Raw genomic sequence first — 20,265 nt, forward strand, 5'->3', positions numbered from 1 at the left:
GTATTTCAAGGTCTGCGTAATTTACTTACAGTTTAAAGGTGTTCCCCATTATTCTAAAATAAACAGTGTGGGTTTTCAAATACATGATGTTATTACTAATGCCTTATAGGATATGTTCTGTCAGACATATTGGAAACAGATGTGGACTTAAGAATCTCCAGCTATTACAGCTTGTGAAGAATGCATTGACAATTAAACCCGATTCATGTACATAGGAAAGTTGGAATTCAAGGAGTTTCAGTTGTTTCACAGTTAAGGAATGCTTCCAGACAACCATCCTGGTAGTCCACTTGTTCTCCATCATGGTATATTGCTAGAAGGCCTGATCCTTCTTATGACATTTTTTCAGGTGTGTATAATTCTGAAAGACTTCCAAATTTCATATTTTGCTTTATCTAATATGAAAGAAACAAGTGTTTTCTTCTGTGTAGTTCACGAGCAAAAGATTCTAAAATGTCCTAAAGCAGTCAGCTTTAAATACAGAATTTGGTTTAGACATTGGAAAAATATTTCAATGCAATGTGAAGTTCCTGAGATATGAAGTAAAGACACATCTAGATTTTTGTAAATGTCATTTAGATGTTACAGGGTTATTTTTATAATAAGCATGTTACAGTGAGCTCATTTCCCTGATCGCTCAGGAGCATGTCAGGGGCAGGTCTGTTGGTTCAGTGGTCTGGTGCTCATTTAAGCTGTGCAGCTGAGCACGAGGTGGGACAGTCATAAAAAAGCTAAATGCAAATATTAATATGTATAGTTAAAAATGTAGAATGTGCATAAGACCTCATTTATAATATTATTTTATTCTATATCGGATATTGCTGTTCTCATATCAATCCAGAGCAGCAATAGGCAGTGCATTCAAGTTTAAGTTCATGCAGGCTCAAGTGAATCTTTTTAAATATTCAAAACCGTTAAGGGTACTGACAAAGACAATCCAGTGGATTTCTTCAGAAAAAACAGTGAAATGTGAACTAGAGGACGAAAGTGTCATATACAGGGAAATGCATTTAAAACTAAGATCAGGAAACTTTTTTATGCAAAGTTTCATAATTACCTACTGTCATGTCATTGAAGACGATGCCTTAAATTTCTTTCAAGACGCAGCTAGATGAGATCATCAGATCATTTAGTTTCTATTCACCAGATGATCTAGATGGGCCGAATAGATTCCTATGAACAGATAATGGTGCAACAACAAACTCAGTACTTTTCCACATGCAGCCTGATCTTGAACTGAAGTCTACTGGGACATATAGTCTTTCTTCATGTCCTACCCTGAGGAAAAACTGCAGTGTCTCTTTTTTTCTTTTATTTCTTAGTGTGTTGGGCATGCAGTACTGGATTTCTGGGGCTCCACGATGCAATTTCAGATGCAAGAACCATCTGAAATCTTTCCCAGTCTCTTAGCACCTCTGTAATTTCATGTAAAGCAGGAATATAACACCTTCTCCTTGCTAGCAAAACATTAACATACTCCTGCTGCAGTTATACATTTAAGAATTAAGATGGGTCCTTATAAGTAAGCAGTGGTAAAGAAAGACTGTAGTAAGAAAAGAAAATGACAAGTTTTCGTGATATACACCAACTTTTCTAGTGTCTTTTGCCATGTAAGAACAATAACCTAGCAATAACATGCTCTTTTAAGCAATTTCAAAATAATTTCTCTCTCTATTCCAGCATTCATTTTGCCATTAACCTTTCTTAGGTAATTTTCTAAGTAGTGGTAATATTATTATTATTAATAATAATAATAAAAATAATAACAATAATAATAATAATTCTTTACACTTTCTGTATATACTGTAGTGCTTTACTGGACACCACTCAAAGTGCTTTACAGCTAATGGGAAGTCCACTCCATCACCACCAATGTGTATAATGAATGATGTGACGGCAGCCCAAGTGCACCAGTAGGCTCACCACACATCAGCTCTCAGTGGGGACTAGAATAGAGTGATGTAGCCGATTCATAGATGGGGATTATTAGGAGGCCATTGCCAAAGGCCAGTGGGAAGTGTATCTAGGATGTCAAGTTTACACACCTACTCTTGCGCCCTGGTATTTTTAATGACTGCATAGAGTTAGGACCTTGGTTTTACGTCTCATCCAAAGGATGACTCCCCAAACTCCCCAAAGGATGGCCCCCTACTGGCCCCACTAACGGCTCTTCCAGCAACAACCTTAAATTTGCCCAGGACATCTCCTATCCAGGCACTAGCCAGGCTCACATCTGCTAAGCTTCAGTGGGTTGCCAGTTGTGATAAAATGAGTGCTGGGGTTCTTTGCATTGTAATAGCGTCATCCAGAGTTATTAGTTGGGATCTTCAGCATTTCACAGGATGTTGTTACTAAAATTTGGCATTTCAAGGCACTTTTTACAGTATGTGTTGCTACATCATAGTTCAAGCGATCTGAAGGATATGGAATCTTTGACCAAAAGCAAACTCTGAAAGCATATAATTGTATAAAAATGAGCATACAGTAGGTTACAGTGCTGCATCTGCATCCATTAATTTTCTAACCACTTCTTCCAATTGGAGTCATAGCCTACCCTGGCAAGCAACCGGTACATGGCAGGGTACACCCTAGTCTGGACATCTGTCCATCTCAGGGCACTACACAGAAAAGCACATACACCTAGGGACAATTTTCCTAGAAGCCAATTAACCTACCAGTATGTTTTTGGACTGGAGGAAGAAACCAGAGCACCTGGAGGAAACCCACACAAACACATGGAGAAGATAGGAACTCCATGCAGGCAGGTCCCCAGGTCTGGAAGAGAACCCAGGACACCCAGCACTGCAAGACAGTAATGCCAACCACTGTGCCACCAAGCTGCCTGCTGCAACAATGTCAATAATAACCTCAGTTTAAAATTATCTGACTTTCTCTTGAGTTGGAATTCACAAGCCACTGTATGAAATTGTCATTACTGAAGTCCTCTTTCGGTTTTTGACATACAGGTATCTGCAATACTGTGATACCTGCTGTGAATAACAACACCTTAAGTAACTGGAATGCAGAGGCTAAGTACCTTTTGACAGTTAATCTTTTTTACTGCTTGTTTTCTCTCATTTTCAAACAACATTTGTTTGCTTTTTATTACATTCTATACTGGGAAAGGTGACAGCACTATTGGCCAGTGAAAGAATTATCATAACAGGAGGTTTATCTGAAAATAATTGCTTAGCAGGAAAAAAAAATACATAAGTTCACCGAGTCATAAACACTTTCTGTCATAAAGGGGACCCTCAGGTTTGTTTAATGGTGCAAGTCCCTGCGATGTCCTCCCAGCCCTGCCTAATGTTGCGTAGAATCCGTTTATTGATAAAGGACTGAAGTTCTGCATTGCCAGTGCTGCACAGAGCTGTAATAAGCTTGCATGTTCTTCACAGAAAGTACATTCAACTGGGAAATTCCATCTATAACTTTCGATTTCCCAGAGGAAAGAACATTTATTTCTGTGTCCTTTTCTTATCTATTTTGGATCCTCATTTGCCTAATTACTATTCGTAGGCTGGAGAGGGCTGCTCTGCAGCACATAGTTCTGCTGACTGCAGAAACGCTACCTGGCACACTGAGTTAGTGCGTCAGCATTCTAGGTAGGAATGAATGAAAAATCAATCAGTGTGACTGCAGTGCTAGCCCTCACAACTCTAACCTAGTTTGTGTATGGGTCTCTACATACCCCTTTCAGGTGCAAGTACTCCTTAAGATGGTAAGTTAATATTCATATATAAATAGAGCTATAGATTTTAATTCAACCTCAGAAGATTTTGACAGGATGAAATTACATACAGTAATCTCTGTTCTGCAAGTTTATCTTATCTTTACAAACTGAAAAGAGCTTTGCATTCGCATTGGGTTATTTTATTTTGCTAGTGGGGACTGTTGTTTCAGATATTTGCTGTTAATGCTTCATAGACGGGTACCGGTTCCAAAGCAGCTTAAGGAAATGTATTTTTTAATACTGAAATTTAAGTTTGACATTTTATAGCTGTGCTAATCAAATATTCACACAGACAAATATCATATTGTTTTTCTTCTCCTGTTAGTGTTGCTTTGGCTCACTTTATATGATATATTACTTGTATGTTATGTATTACTCAGTATTGCATTGACTTTGAAGGGCACAGTCAGGACTGCATTCTATCGCAATCCTTTAGTGCACTGGGATTGTACTGCAGCTGAAAATGTGTGTGTATGTGTGTGAGCACACTGTAGAGGGGTGAAGTAATATATAAGTGTGCTTGCATTTCGTGTAGCAGATATACATAGTGTACTGTATACTTAATGTGCAGAATGCAGTAGCAGCCCCCTGGGATAATGTTGTAACTAAGACCTGTTTAAAAAAGGTACTGTGAAGAAGTTTAACAAAGTTAAAACCTGAACATGGCACAACAGTTTTAAGCCAATTCATCGCATACAGAAGTGCTACTTAATATTTACATTTCTGTATTTTTTCTGTATTGTTTTTTTCCTTTTGCAGTGAAAGGACCCTTGGTGCTATAAAAATGAACTCGCTGCTTCTGTTTGCATTGTTTTCTCTGTGCCTGGCTGATAGCTATGATCATACTTACACAGACCTGGAGCACCACAGAACCATCTACATATCAGGTAAGTGATTTTGTTTCATCGTGGATGGGAGCTGTGCTTTGTACTTGCGTTTGTATAATTGTATTTCTACATTCGGATAGTTGTGTATTCCATGTGGACTGCATATAGGACTGCAGTAAGGCATCTAGTTGATGCAGCAACCATAAAACATATTCTAATTTCTGAGGTTTTAATTTCAGGATAAATTGAATTGTTCCCATGACTCTATCACTGTGAGTATTTGCCAAAATCACCATTGTTACAAGAAAATTAATGTTAAATAATGTTAAATGTTATTATAAATACATTATAATATAACAGTCCAATTTTACTTTTTTTGTATATGAGTTGTCTGTGATGTCACCGATGATTAGATCTGATTTAGAAATTCAAGAGCCAGTGCAGCACATACCACTGTGTCTTTGATTGGGACACATTAACAGCTGCAAATGGATATGAATGCAACATGATTTAATCAAATATCTTGGTTTAAATCCAGACCTTTTCCCAAGTTTCCAAAGAGAAAAATCTGGGCAAAGGAATAGCCTAGGGAGTTGTTGTCTAAGGAAGAAGGTAGATAAGCATAGAAATTAAGCTGTGTGACAAAAGTATTGAAAGCAAATATGAACACGAGCAACGATTTAGAATTGTCAGCTTTCAGAAGTTCTAGAAGCAAACTGGGCGTCACACCATGTGGCTGCAGGGTCTTGTTCTTGTAAAACCTCTCATAAAGATTAAAACTCTCAGATATGCCCCTTCTTTTGTCTGAATATCCCCCGCAAGATATAGAAGGGAAACATTGTACTGTATATGCGTCAGAATTTAATCTGTAACATAGAATTTCTGTTTTCTAGCTTTTTAAATGACTGTCGTGTATGTTTGTAGTTTAGTTATCAGATCCCAGGGAGTTATGAAGTAATACAGTTAGCTGTTGCCTGGTACCCTGGTGCATTGGGAAATACATACTCTCTGATTCACAGACCCCCAGTATGGGGGTCCAGACTTATGGTCTAAATTTACTAAACCTGTCATCTGCAAACATTTTAGCAGTGGAAAAAAAACTTTTTGGGATTTTAAAAACTATTTTATCCGTGTTGATATCAGCCACAATAATGCGGCTTTCAAAACCAAAACAGAGCTTTATCACTCTCCCCGATTGGTCCCTGATTATACCACAGATTGACTAGACAGTATTGTGGACAAAGTGTAATAGTCGCGTGCTTTCATGTGGTTTTATGAAACAAGCTTAACAGTTTTGATTTACAGGACAGATAAATATAGGGCACAGCCAAGAAATTTGATCTACCGCACCAGTGGGGATTGTCACTAAACTGTTGAAGCCCTGTAGTGTAAGGAGTCTCACCATATGCTTACTGTGACCTTCAGTAATTGTTGTTAAAGGAAAGATTCAGTGGCTGAAATGGTAAAGCTGCAGCAGTCCTGCTGACACAGAATACAATATTTGCTGTGCAGGACCCTTTCAATTCAGGATCTCTGGTGGTTAAAGCTGTTCTGGCCAGTTTGGTACTTAGTAGCTATTGATCCAAGGATGTCAACCAGCCATTTCCACTTAGAGCTCAGTATTTGTTGCATTGAATTCTGTATTTTGAATTCTGGAAATTAGTCATCCAGAGAAATCTGAATTTTGAAGGAAGAATTACAATGATAAAAAGGGGGAAATCGTTAAACTGCTCCAATATCTTTCCAAATAATATTAATCTACATCTTCTGTTCTTTGAAACCATACACCTGATTTCCAAGGCACATTTTTAGTGTAGAACAAAAAGTGCCAATGGAGTCATTTTAGCTTGCATGCTGGAATTCTGGGCTTGTGATGATGACATTTTAAATGTCATCATTCCCTTCTTCAAATTTATGAAAGTTCAGTGCATGTCACTTCATTATAACAGGGTCAATTCAAAGAACATAAGAGCATTTTTCAGAAAAAAATGAGCTTAAATCTTCAGCGATGTGTTTTGTGCATTTTGATTTTTCATTGACACGAGAACTTGTATATAGTACTGCAAAATACAGTGAGTCACAAGGATAGAGTGGTACACAATTGGTCTCAGACTGTAACTGGTCTGACAGGGACCCTGATAGTTAACATACTGTAAGCTTGTCTGTTAGCTGGTGTTCCTGTCTGTGGTGAAGTGGTTGCACGAGGCAAGAGAAGTTACTGTGTGTTTCCACAAAGGAGCTGAAAAAGAGAGAGAGAAGGTAGACACACACTGTTGAGGGAGTAATGGGAGTTGTGTGGGAGACATTAAAAGAAAAAGGAAACCCTCTGCTGGAGGAAGGATGACCTCCTCTCTCCTTTTGTTTCACGTGGCTCCCAAACGTGGTAAGGAGAGGGATCTTTCATGGAAGGAGGGATCCAAGTAAACTAATTGCGAGATGTATCTTGAGGTAAACTGCTTCATTGTAAATGAAAACCGCAGGTGCAGCTGCCATTATGGTTGAAGTGTTGCCTGTGCAGATTTGCTGGGACTACGTTCTGGAAAAGGGAATGATTGGTGGAAAAATCCAAGTGTCATCCTCCTTAGTGCCATACGATTATTTCATTGGGATGTTCATTGTATCGCCATGTCAAAAAAACAATAACACTTAATGAAACTACAATGTAGAAATTGCCCAAATTTTGAAAGATCCTTCTCCTTACCACGTTTGGGAGCCACGTGAAACAAAAGGAGAGAGGAGGTCATCCTTCCTCCAGCAGAGGGTTTCCTTTTTCTTTTAATGTCTCCCACACAACTCCCATTACTCCCTCAACAGTGTGTGTCTACCTTCTCTCTCTCTTTTTCAGCTCCTTTGTGGAAACACACAGTAACTTCTCTTGCCTCGTGCAACCACTTCACCACAGACAGGAACACCAGCTAACAGACAAGCTTACAGTATGTTAACTGTCAGGGTCCCTGTCAGACCAGTTACAGTCTGAGACCAATTGTGTACCACTCTATCCTTGTGACTTATTTTGCAGTACTATATTAAGAGTTCTCGTGCCAATGAAAAATCAAAATGCACAAAACACATCGCTGAAGATTTAAGCTCATTGTTTCCTGAAAAACGCTCTTATGTTCTATGAATTGACCCTGTAATTATGAAGTGACATGCACTGAACTTTCATAAATTTGAAGAAGGGAATGATGTCATTTAAAATGTCATAATCACAAACCCAGAATTCAAGCATGCAAGCTAAAATAACTCTATTGGCACATTTTTTTCCATTGCAAAACTTCATTTCTATGACATTTCCAGTTGATCGTGATCTGAAGACCAGCATGCAATCAGCTAGTTTCACATGAATACTGGGAAAACTGTAGGCGAGAGCGTTCCTGGCTGTCTTGCCCTTGGCTGAATAATGAAGGTGCAATGCAGAGCAGTGCAGACTCAGCTTCTAAAGCCGTAGTTCAGTGTAGCTGGATATCTAGCACTTGAGCCCTTCAAGATTTGTGTCATTTTCTTAGCCTGAAAGGATATGATTCAGAATGCTACTATGTTACTTACAGTATGCTTCTATTTTGTATCTTTGTATTTACTTTGCTATTAACATGTTTGAACACATTCCCAGGTACTTTTAAGCTTCTGTGTAAGTTACATTCATTTCATGAAGGATAATGGCATGTCGTAGAAATGAAGTTTTTCAATGGAAAAAAATGATTTTGAACAACTTGCCCACAATGAAGGTATTAAAGCAGTCTCCTATGTCAGCATGTGCTTTACTAAAACTCTCTTGCTATATCATGTGAAACAACCACCAAAACAATTATGCAGAATATGAAGTTAAAAATGTATTTGAATTACTATACTGTATGTATCATCGATAATTAATTTAATTATTTTTTTCAAGGCTTTGTGTCATTATTCTCAAGCATCTTTTGTCTTATGAAATCTGAGAAACCTGTGGGATGCTGAGACTTTGGGTAGGGAGAAAATGTCAATGTAGTTCTTCATTAGTACAGGATAGAGAGAGAGGCTTTTCTTTCTAGAATTAAAAGCCTTTTTTCTCTGTTGTGAGAGCTTTTGACATCTGGCTTCTACCAGAGGATTCCCTTCATACCTTCACTCTCCCAGGACAGATAAATAGAGGACGCCACTGTTTGAGCAGTTGCTGGAGTAGTGGTCTCGATGGGCTGTGCTGTTACCTCTGCACATCTGTGACTCTTTTAGATTCACAAGAGTCATTCCCTTTGGGCTTAAAACATCTTGAGAACCCTCTGAAATCAAGCTGTCACATCACAGTAGATCTCTTCAGGTCTCAGAAGCCAGGCAAACCTGTATCTGGTCAATATTGTGAAGGGAGAGCTCTAACGAACACCAAGTTGGTGCTGTAAGTGAGCAATGAGATTTCTCGTCCACAGTTTCCAAACCAATGTATTTGTACTGTATGGTGACTGGGGACACTGTGCTACAGAAGTTGCTGTCCTTTGATTGAGATGTTAAACTGAGGTCCTGACTACTGTACATGGTCATTAAAGGTCGCATGGCACTTTTTGTAGGATGAGAGGTATAATCCTCATGTCCTGATTCATTTCCACTCTGGATTGAACAAAATTCACCTAAATTCACCCCTTAATTCAACCGGTGAAGTGATTTCTGAGTCCTGCTGCTGGGTAGTGCATTTATGCCAGTGCAAGTCATTTTATAATTTTATTTATTGTTAGGTTTGTGTTTCCTCTAGTGTTTATGAGTAACACCATTTAGTTACATGCAACATACCATTATTTTCTTGCCATGACACAGTGAAATCTTTAATCATTTCTTAAATATTTAGACATTTACCCTTTTTAGAATTAAGCACAATTAAATAGAACAGCCTACAGTAAAACAGCAGTTTAGGGGTTTACAAATCCAGATACAACACTAATTGGAAAACTATGAAAAAAACCTCCAATGGCCAGTGCTAATTAAAATTCTCATTTCCATAATTGACAGCGACTGCTTGCTCTTAAATAATGCTATAACACTGAAAGGCATTCCTTGTGGGAAATGTTAATTTACAAATACAGAAACTCCCTTTTCCATGCACAGCTGCACAATAAAATACAGAACACCATTCAACAAAGGGATCAGTTCAGCCTCAGTGCCTTTCAATTTACCCATCCATAATTTTATTTGTAAAGCACTCCAAACCAATAACAGCTATACAGCCCCACAATAAAGTTTACAACCTTCCTACAAAAAGTGGATGATGTATATTCCATTGTAGTCAACAATGCCAATTAGAAACTGACTTCAGTCAAAAGGTCAGGGCCCTGTCAAACAGGCTATGAATCTAGCCTAACAGAATTTCTATCCATAAACAATCAGGTATGTGGATGGGCTATTTTTTTGCCTTACCTATATCATCAACATTATCACTCGCTGCTATTAGAGTAGAAAGTGGCACAGTGGTGCTAACAGGGGCTCTATTATATGGAGGCTTGATTTTGCTCAGTAATCACTCAGTTATATAGTACTGAGCTGTATAATGTCCATTATAGCATGGTAGTAGTGCACAGCATTTAGTCACAAATTCTGTTACTTTAAAAATAAGTGAAACTGACAGCAGGCAATATTGAAATTAAACACAAGAATATGGTGCTTATTTTTTTTTAGACTGCCAAAAACTCCATTGCACCCAAATGAGGGCCTTAAGTGCTAGATATATAGTGTGCTTCATGATGAAAGAAATAAACACAACACATTTCCTAGTTTCTAATAGTCTCGATGCATAATGTCAGCTGCTGCTAGTGGCTTTTGGAGAAGGAACCTTCTTTTCTGTTGGTGCAATTTTGCTTTCTTGTTTTGGTCATTGCTTTGTAATAATTTTGTTCTTTAATTACGACATCCCATGGTATTTACTTTTCTGTTTCCCTTTGACAAACTTTTCTTTCTTCCAGAGAAGAAGAATTTAGTACATGGCATTTAGAACAGCAATTGCATTTGCAAAATAAAGAATATTATAATCCACTGGGGTGCAAGACAGATTAGTTTCCTTTCTCTCAAAGCATAGAAAAGCATTTCATTTGAATAAGGTCCGTCTTTTGTGGTAAAATGTGATATGTTTATACAACATATTCTTTCAAATTCTAATGTAAAATAGAAAGATCCCTGTGCACTGGGGAATAAACCACCTGTGATATTTTTATTGCGTTCATCTTACAATATAAATCTTTTCAACATTTTCAATCATTCTGGGAAACTGAACAGCTCAAGTCATTCAGACGAATTTTGTCAGGTTAAGAACGTGAGAGGTAAGATTTTAAAGCAATTCACTGTTAGTGAATTAAGAGACCCAAGACAAACTTGATTACATATAGCTGAGAGTAAAAAAGTATTATTACTAAGTGTTTTAGAAATCCAGAACCTTGATATTGATTTAGTCACATCGGTAATTAAATCACTACTATGAAAATCCTTTTTTGATTAAGACAGCTGTGACATGTATAAATTAAAATTAACGTCTCTTACCTAAATTTAATCAAGGCCACAGGGGCACTTTGAAGATGGAAGGACGCTACACGGATATTTTAAGAGTCATTACTGTTTCTTCAAATTTCATGTGTGTCTGAGAAAGCTCTTGGAAGAATTATTTTATGCATGGGGGTATTTTCATAACCATTTTTCTATGGGCAATAAAGTGGTGCGAATTAGACCTCAACCTTTCACTTTTCAGAATTCATATTTCCCATTTTAGTTTCAATTCCAAACCCTGCCGTTCAGCACTTTCCAAACACCTGGTCACCTTGGCAGGAATGACAAAGCAGGTGCCTAAATCACAGGAGGCTTTAACAAGTTCCCAGAGATAAATGGTGTGCTAGGACTTTGACAGACAAAATAGCCTGTCCTTATTATTAGCATTTCTGTAGTTCCTTTCAAAAACAGCCTTTGCAGTGTTCATTGTTTTTCATCAGTTGTGTAAATTGGCATGAGATTGGATGACTGAAGTGATCAGTGTGTCAAAAAATGTCTGTCTTCACCAGTCTGTTCCTGTGTTCATCTGTTTCGCAGTCCATGTGATGTGCTTCAGCCTATTTGTAATCACAGTCTCACTTCTGATGTGACAGTCTCCAAATGGGGTGATGGTGTTTCTTGTAGACGTGTTCTGTGTCCTGTCAGTGCCTAAGGACAGTGTCCACTTTTGATCAGTTTTACATTTGATGTGTAAAATAAAATTTTTTTAAAGTCAATCGACATCCCACAATGAAAAGTAGAAACAAGAAGCACAACATTTGAGTTGTTTAGCCCTTTTCAAATTGTACGATGCCCCCACTAGAGCCTGGTTAACTTCTCTCATTTTTGTTCCAGAAAATGGACCCCGCCTTTCAGTGGTGATGGAACAGTCCAAAGTCATCTCCCGTCGCGGCGGCAACGCCACACTACCGTGCAAGTTTGTCCGCGATGCTGGTTCCACCACCGGCCCCAGCCAAAGGATGAGGATCAAATGGACTAAGCTCACCTCAGATTACCTCAAAGAGATTGACGTCTTTGTTTCCATGGGCTATCACAGGAAGAGCTATGGCAGCTACCATGGAAGGGTGTTCCTTCAGCAGGCCACTGACAATGATGCCTCCCTGGTTATCACTGACATCACGTTGGACGACTACGGAAAGTATAAGTGCGAAGTCATCGAAGGCTTGGAAGATGACATTGGTGTTGTTGCGCTGGATTTACAAGGTAACAGATTTACTATGTTCCCCGATGTTTTTCGTGGTATGGGGCCATTCTGCAAAGATGATAATTGGATGTGCCTGACTTTCTAATTGGACCTGTCATGGAAAAAAGATTTGCAAAGACATTAAACCGCATTTGTGACCGGTGATTATCCAGGATAGGACAGTAGTCACCTTTGCCTTTTCCGTAACGTTTTTAGAACAACACTTGCAATTGCATTGTTTGATTCACTGGACTTCAGGAGCACAGTAGTGATCAGGAAATAAACTTCCTGATCATATATGTATAAACAATTCTATTTGAAAACACAAGTTTGTACAAATACAATCCCAGTCACTTGTATGGGATCTGTGGTTTTAAACCAATGCGCTCAGTGTAAGAATTTCTTCTTAAATTATATTTGTGTATTGTATTTTTTTACCTATGGCTAATATATTGTTAATGAGTTTTTCCTGGTTTGTTAAATAACTCTTCATCCTACCACTTAGTAGTTAAAATCTTTGAGTGACTAAATTAATTGGGAATACAGAGTGCCAATAGTAATGTCTGAAAGTTACAAAAAAGACCTGATGGTGAAATGTAGTGCAATTTACTGGTGAACCATAGCATGGTGCAGTCTGGGTTTCATAGTTTCTTCTCATCCTTTCTTGGATAATCATATAGTTTTCTTTTAGGACATGAAGTTAGCATTCAGGGAGAATTAACTCTTTTATGAACTATTTCAAATGTCCATATTATCAAAGTTTTAAGGACTACATTTTCTAGTCTAGGAATATGAACATTAGGAAGCTGACAATAGGTAAAAATTCATACAAGTGCAAGTTGTCCTTACTGTACAAAAAGCATTTCTGTACAGTTGTGCTTGTAGGACTGTGATTCATGAGCAGTGTATGTAGAAATTAGCCAAATTAATTTAGAGATTTAATTCTATCTTTTAATGGTAATCTGTTTTTTTATATGTCTTTTAATATACATTAGAAATATCTTAGAAGTGTTTTCATGTTTTATAATATAGATGTGAAATATAAAACTAGCATTTTAACTAATTGGAATAATTTTAAAATACAAAGGAAACTATCAAAACCAATTTGAGATTTCTAAAAATAAACAAAAGATTCTGCAGAAATCTGGATAACTGGATATCTATTTAAATTATCAGGAAATTATTTCATATGTTTTAAAATAACCTGAAGTAAGGCATCTACTGTAAATACATTACTATTTAAACATTATCATAGCAGGAAAATATATTAAGGTATCTTTGAATTGATTTAATTACCTCTACAAGCCTTAAAGTTGTTGCAATTTATTTTAAAGATTTTTAAAACTGTGTTTGAGCTTTAAATGTGGTAGGAGGGAGCAGTGTGCTGACATAGCAGTTAGTGCTTCTATCTCACAACGTTTGGATACATTGTTTGATTCTGGACATGTGTCCAGAAACCACATGGTTTTATGGTTTTTCTGTTCCAGCTTCCTCTGGTTGGATTAAAGGGGAACTGCAGTCCCAGTTCCTCAGACCTGTTATTAAACCTCTGTATCAAAATAAACTGATGTTTTTTTTTTTATTTTACACATTTCGGCACAAGCACAAAATCATGAAGTTTATGAAAGTACTGTATGTGTCACTGATGCCGGACACATACAGTACTTCCAGCCGTGGAACGAAGGTTTCAGAGGTTTGTCCAGGCTCAGGGGTCAGGCGATGTTGGGGATGAGGCCTATGCCGTCAGGACACGGACGTGGGGTGACCTGGTGCTAGGCGGGCCTTGCGACATCCGGACCCTAATGCTGAGCAAGGAATACTGGATACACAGGGACTAAGTAGGACACGAAAACGAATAATCACACTAGGAACTAGAAATAGGAAAGAAGTGGAGCGCCCTCTAGGGGTTTCATGTAGACCGAGCAAGTACCACACCTCATTTAACTGTCAGGAAACCTCCGGGGGTCCACTGCTGAGAACTACCCCCTCCTCCAGGGTTGTACAATAAACTTTATTAACATGTGGTAGAGGGAGCCGGTAGAGTCTCTCGTGGACTGTGAAAATATGTTTGCCATGTTGTCACAAATCTCTCGTTTCGCCACAGGCAAAAGCAAGAGTTTGCAAGAATTGTGACATAAAACCAGCCCTTCCTGCTCACTAATCACTTTAATGACTAATGTAATGTGATGTAGAAGCAAAAAAATACAGGTGTTAACAAGTAAGTTAACAAGTAGGAATGATTTGTGGCAAAACTGTCACAAAGTTGATATGCTGAATTCAATTCGATAGCACTCGGCAATTGCAAATCAGAAGTCTTTAAGTATTTAAAAAACATGTGACCGTGTATGTGTCGATTTAATAAAATTACACAGTCTATAAATTAATACAGCAGCAAAAATTTTCTTGTTCTGAAGCATGTGCTTTATTGCAAGAGAAGTGGATTGGTTTTCAAATATTGTCCTTTTGGGATAGAACATTGTGTATTTGGTCTTCACCAGTCTGATTATTTACAATATAATAGGGCCGTAACATGTCCCCGGCAGTTTTGTTGCCTTGTTCTGAATCAGACAATGACGACAATATGGCGCTGCGCATACCTGGGAATGTAATCTATTTTGTGATGTAAATTGGAGGTTTTACATGTTACCATTTACATTTTACTTTCAGTGTGGTTTGAAATGCACTCATCTATGCCGATTCTTTCTAACCCTTTCTGTCCATTTCAACTGTATTAGTGCTTACACGCTTAACCGCTAATTTACCGTTGCGATCCGCAGGTATTGTTTTTCCATATTTTCCCCGCCTTGGGCGCTACAACCTGAATTTTCTTGACGCGGAAAAGGCTTGCCAGGACCAGGATGCGCGAGTGGCCTCTTTCGACCAGCTCTATGACGCATGGAGAGGGGGGCTGGACTGGTGCAACGCAGGCTGGCTCAGTGACGGCTCGGTGCAGTACCCCATTACCAATCCCCGAGAGCCCTGCGGGGGCAAGGACACTGTCCCGGGGGTCAGAAACTACGGCTTCCGCGACAGAGAGAAAAGCCAATACGATGTCTTCTGCTTCACTTCGAACTACAAAGGTAGGAAGCCCATCTGTGGGATATGGCCTCCTTTGGAAATCAGGGTAATGTACTGTACAGCTGAATATTCAGTTAAAGCTTTTTACTTGACCATTTTCTAAATTTAAGCATTTACAGGTAACAGATGTAATGTATTTAAGTTAAATCAATTCGGGCAGGTGAAATTTAGTTTGGGCTTTCTTATCTTCATGCTACTGTATGCTTTGTTGAATATGTTGAAAACATATTAACAGCTGAAAGGCTGCACTAAGTTGCTACATACACATAAAAGTGCACCCATGGATTCTGAGGATGGTGAAGCTAATTTATCATACGAGATAGTAATTACTTGTCAGCGTAAAGATTAATGACACTACAAATGCTGATCAACAGTGACTCATCTTTAATGAGCTGCAAAAATACTGAGGGCAATTTTCAGAAACCACTGCAAGTGTGCGTTGCTCTCGTAACAATAAAGGGCACGTAGCACATAGGTTGACTGAGCCACTAATGTCAGGATGAGAAAACACGTACCGCATGTGTTTTATACTATTAGATTTTTTTGTATTGGAATGCAACAGCAAAAAATATGTTCTCCAGTGATATGTGAGCAAAGATAATCAGTGTGATAAGTCACTTTGATTTTCTGTGATCTCTAGGCCATCTCCACATATAAATTATGTGTCCACTCCATGCAGTGGACAGGGTGTCTCCTGTCACCATACTAAGGAGACAATTTGGAAATCCAGCTCTGGAATAAAAAGCTCCTCCCTGCAGGTCCACTCGTTACACCTCCAGATCCACCAAACCTCTCACCTTCTTCATTCTAGTTTTTTTTCTCTTTTGCGCACAAACCCATCTCTCTCCCCTCTCTCTCTTTCACAGGACGTTTTTACTACTTAATACACCCCTCCAAGCTAACTTATGACGAGGCAGTCCAGGCTTGCCAGAAGGACGGCGCCCAGATCGCGAAGGTCGGCCAGATGTACGCGGCCTGGAAGCTCATGGGATACGACCGCTGTGACGCCGGCTGGCTCGCCGACGGCAGCGTCCGCTACCCCATCTCCAGGCCCCGGCGACGCTGCAGTCCCACTGAGGCAGCCGTCCGTTTCGTGGGCTTCCCAGACAAGAAGCACAAGCTATACGGTGTCTACTGCTTCAAAGCTTTCAACTGAGAGTCCAGCTCCAAACCAGTTCATTTCCAAACACACGTGGGACTTCTTCTCAAATAGTATGAACTCATAATGTTACCAAAACTGTGATAACCTTTTTTTTAATTGCTGTAAGAGAAAAAAAAAAGAATCATTTTCATAAATAACAGAAACATTTTTTGTAAACCGAAACCGCATTATTTCACTTTTAACCATTTTTTCAGATATTTAAAATTAATATAATTTTATCTGGAGTTCTATATAAAAGTAGCACTATAGCAGAACTAAGAGAAAAACGACAAAAAAAAAGAATGATCGCGTTAACATTATCCAAACATGACTCGATGGAGCATGCAGTAGCTTGAAATACCTTTTGAAATGAGAAACGGAAAAGCTTCTCAAAGTAGTGTCAGAAAGCTTCAGGCACTTAAAAGGCATTTTGAAGAAGATGAACTTCAAAGTGATTGAATAATCAAATTGTGGAACATGATAGTAAATTATGTACCATTAGAATACTTTTTGCATTTGTTTGCAGACACATTTTTTATGACCTACAGCTAAGTCAATAATTTCAGCCATCTCCAAGTGCCAGTCTTCATTCTGGATAATTCACATGTTTTATAACATCCAAGGGCTTAATGCACAAAAAGAAAAAAACACTGCTCCTCACAAACAAGAAAGGAAATTCTTTCATCAGTTTCCTGTGCAAGGTGCTAAACAATGTACTACAAGCACACCCTAGCATTGTCTTTTGTCATCCAGAGTTGCAAAAATTCTTTTAGGGACCAAACTTTCAACCTTATATTCTACTGCTGGTATTAAAAAATGTGGTACTTAAAAAGGCTATGATCTTATTATTTTGGATTTGAATGCTTTAAGTGAAACTTAGTCTATAGCAGAGTGTGGCTTGTAGTTTGAAAAGGGCACATCTCCAAAAAATCCAAATGATGCGGTCTGTTTTTCGTTTTGCTTAAAGTCACAGGCCTTTTCCAGTTGGTCAGATATAATCAGCATTGTGCTCAGCACGAACAGTTTGATGGTAAGCAGAATGCTAGCACTGTTCTCTAATTCCTAAAAGTAATTATTTAAGTTAAAAGAGAGGAAAAGTTAAAGGTGGCTTACTGCCAACATGGAGCATAATGCCCCAGTGACTTTGCCATCTGTGTATGGAATTCTATTGCTTCACAAAGGGAAGGAAAAATTGTCCCAACTCAACTTCTTATCTTCATTATGAACACTAGCAGTTGTTAGAAGCACTGGAGCAAACTATCAATAGTAGATGTATACAGCTTCTCTGGAGAACAGCAAGCCAATGCTTATCACTGATTTCAAAGCGAGTACTGACTGCAGAACACAGCAAATATGCAGCAGAAACATTTGCACCATGTAAACATTATTACTTTGCAAATAATGGTAACATTCTTGCTTAAATGTTTAAGGCGGACACATACTGTAGAAGATTGTCTGATACCAGCCTGAAAGGTATCTGTTCTCCTTTGAGTGGCTTTTCTGTGATCTCTTTAAAACGTGTTTAAAATAAAAAAGCATAATATGTCAGCTCAGGGCAGTTACCATGATGAACTGCTGGACAGAGAACGTGTAAAAACAAGCTTGGTTTTTAAGTTAGCCTGGAAAATGTTATAATCTTATCAGATATGTAGCTGTAATATTTAAAGATTTTTTGCATCAGAACACTGTGAAGGTCACAGATGAGGAGATTAAGGGCACGATAAACTGAAGATGCACCCTGAAGATTTTGTAATACTAGGAACTAAACCAGTCATTAGAAAATTGTTAGTTAATGGAAGAACCATGCAGCCAAATGACATTGCTGGCAATATCATGTATTCTTATTCCTGGGAGTCTTCATATTGCTTGCCAGCTTGTTTTTTTGCTAGTTTTCATCTGGAACCTAAATAAGTAGAATTTAACCAAATGGTAGACTGGTCCCATAAACGGCAAATATGTCACAGTAAGTTTGAAAGTCATGATACATTCCTTAAACAAATATCAACTATTAGTTTCCCTGTTTAGTTTGTGTACAGAATGCTTTACTCCATCAGAGTATTTTTTGCATCTCTGTGTAAAATACTTTTTGACCCAAATTCAAAAGAGGAAATAAAAACTTGAAAAAGAGGAACTGGTGAAATATTTTGCATTTATTTCATGTGCATTCGAGGGAAAATAGAAAGAAATGAAGTGGGCTCAAGTTTGCATTTTACATTTACATTTTGTTTTTGTTTTTTGGTGTGTCAATTATTGTCTTAAGCTATATTTGCATGTCCAGGTAAAATACTTTGAAAATATTTGTACTGTTTTAATTTCTACTGTATTCGCCATCTTTACCAATAATGTGATAATAACTTTAGAATTATGTTCGGTTTTATGGTTATGTTTTTTTCTGAAAAGAAACTTTAAAAACATGGTGGCACCTTCACACAGTAGTTAGCATTGCTACCTGGTAGTGCTGGGGCTCCACATTCAGGGCTGCTATACAGTATATGTGCAGTTTGTATGTTCATGTGGGTTTCCTCCAGGTGCTCCGTTTCCTCCCACAGTTCAAAGACATACTGGTAGGTTTATTGGCTTCTGGGAAAACTGGCCCTGGTGTGAGTGTGTGAGCATCTTTGTCTCCGAGGGTACCCTGTGATATAAGACATAAATTATAAAGTACTTCATCATTTTGAGCCAATCAGATTGCTGTGTTCTATTAGTTTGGTTTGCCAAAAATTAAAATTAAGAAATTGGGTAATGGGTAATGAAACACCACTAACTAGATTTATTTGTACATGTGTTAGTCTTCTCAAAAGAAGTTGAAGAATAATAGGCTTAACTGATATTGTGCACTGTCCAGTCAAGCATCCAATACACTGCACCTGTAGATTTACCTTATATCTGATGTTTAATTTTTTTCCTTTTCTTAATCCTTCTTTTCGCTATCACCACTGAAGCTCGGGTCACTGAATCCCACTCTTCCTCACGGGGCCAATCACATGGTTTCAGTCTGCACTGCACCTGTTCCTTCTTGTTCGCTGCCCACATCATCCCTGAGTCCGCCCCCCTTTTCCCCCACCTCTCCTCTCACTTCAGTTGGTGTCCAACTGGTGCAATAATGGCCCTCAACTCTTTGCCCTTTTCCAAAGATTCCAGCTGCATTGGTAGTTGACACTTCTTCTTCTTTTGGGGGTTCCACTCAGAATATGTTTTCATTCATTCTGTTTAGCAAATTTCAGCATGCAGTAGCTCTCTTCCTACTTCTGTGTCAGGTTACTCTTCCATGTCACTGCAACATCTTTTGCTGGCCACCACAGACTTCCAGTCTCAAGCTACCTGGTCCTTCTAGAGCTAACACCTGTTCACTGACTTGTGTCCTGTCACTGGCATCATACATGCTTCTCATTCTCTTAATTTATCATCACTGTTCTTCCAAAAGGAAGAATCTATTCAGTCAAACAAGCTTAAGCCTGTGTTACATACAGTACACTTCTTATTCAAGTGTATATCCAAATCTACTCAAACAAGCTCAGGCCTACTGTACAGTACATCATACATGCTTTCATTTGTTCCATGTTACAAACACGTTATGTTCGGTTCTGGCAAAACTGAACCAATTTGGTCTTAGCTTAGTGTTCAAAATCTCGTGTTTTACGAATCCTTTTGGAGGAATGTGACAGCACTGTACTGTCACTATCTCTGACATACTGTACTCTCTTCGTCCAGTGTTGTCGTGCCCTCAGCCTTAGTTAAGTTAACGCCAATTTGTTCAGTATGCTATCCCTTTTTATTCATTACCTTGTTTCGTCACTAGATTTGGGCC

General features: G+C 38.4%; 1 protein-coding gene across 1 annotated transcript in view; it reads left to right on the top strand.

Annotated features, from left to right (window-relative positions):
- The window catches only part of hapln1b (hyaluronan and proteoglycan link protein 1b), a 35,835-nt gene extending 17,253 nt beyond the window's left edge, over positions 1-18,582 (top strand). The window contains exons 2-5 of the mRNA XM_088910831.1: positions 4,493-4,620; positions 11,890-12,258; positions 15,016-15,318; positions 16,183-18,582. Coding sequence (XP_088766957.1) covers positions 4,518-4,620; positions 11,890-12,258; positions 15,016-15,318; positions 16,183-16,472 — 1,065 coding nt within the window. The 5' untranslated portion in view covers positions 4,493-4,517 and the 3' untranslated portion in view covers positions 16,473-18,582. The remainder of the gene's footprint in view (positions 1-4,492; positions 4,621-11,889; positions 12,259-15,015; positions 15,319-16,182) is intronic.
- Positions 18,583-20,265: the final 1,683 nt, after the last annotated feature.

This window comes from Atractosteus spatula, chromosome 3, assembly GCF_055471065.1.
Source record: "Atractosteus spatula isolate fAtrSpa1 chromosome 3, fAtrSpa1.hap1, whole genome shotgun sequence".
Taxonomy (NCBI): Eukaryota; Metazoa; Chordata; class Actinopteri; order Semionotiformes; family Lepisosteidae; genus Atractosteus; species Atractosteus spatula.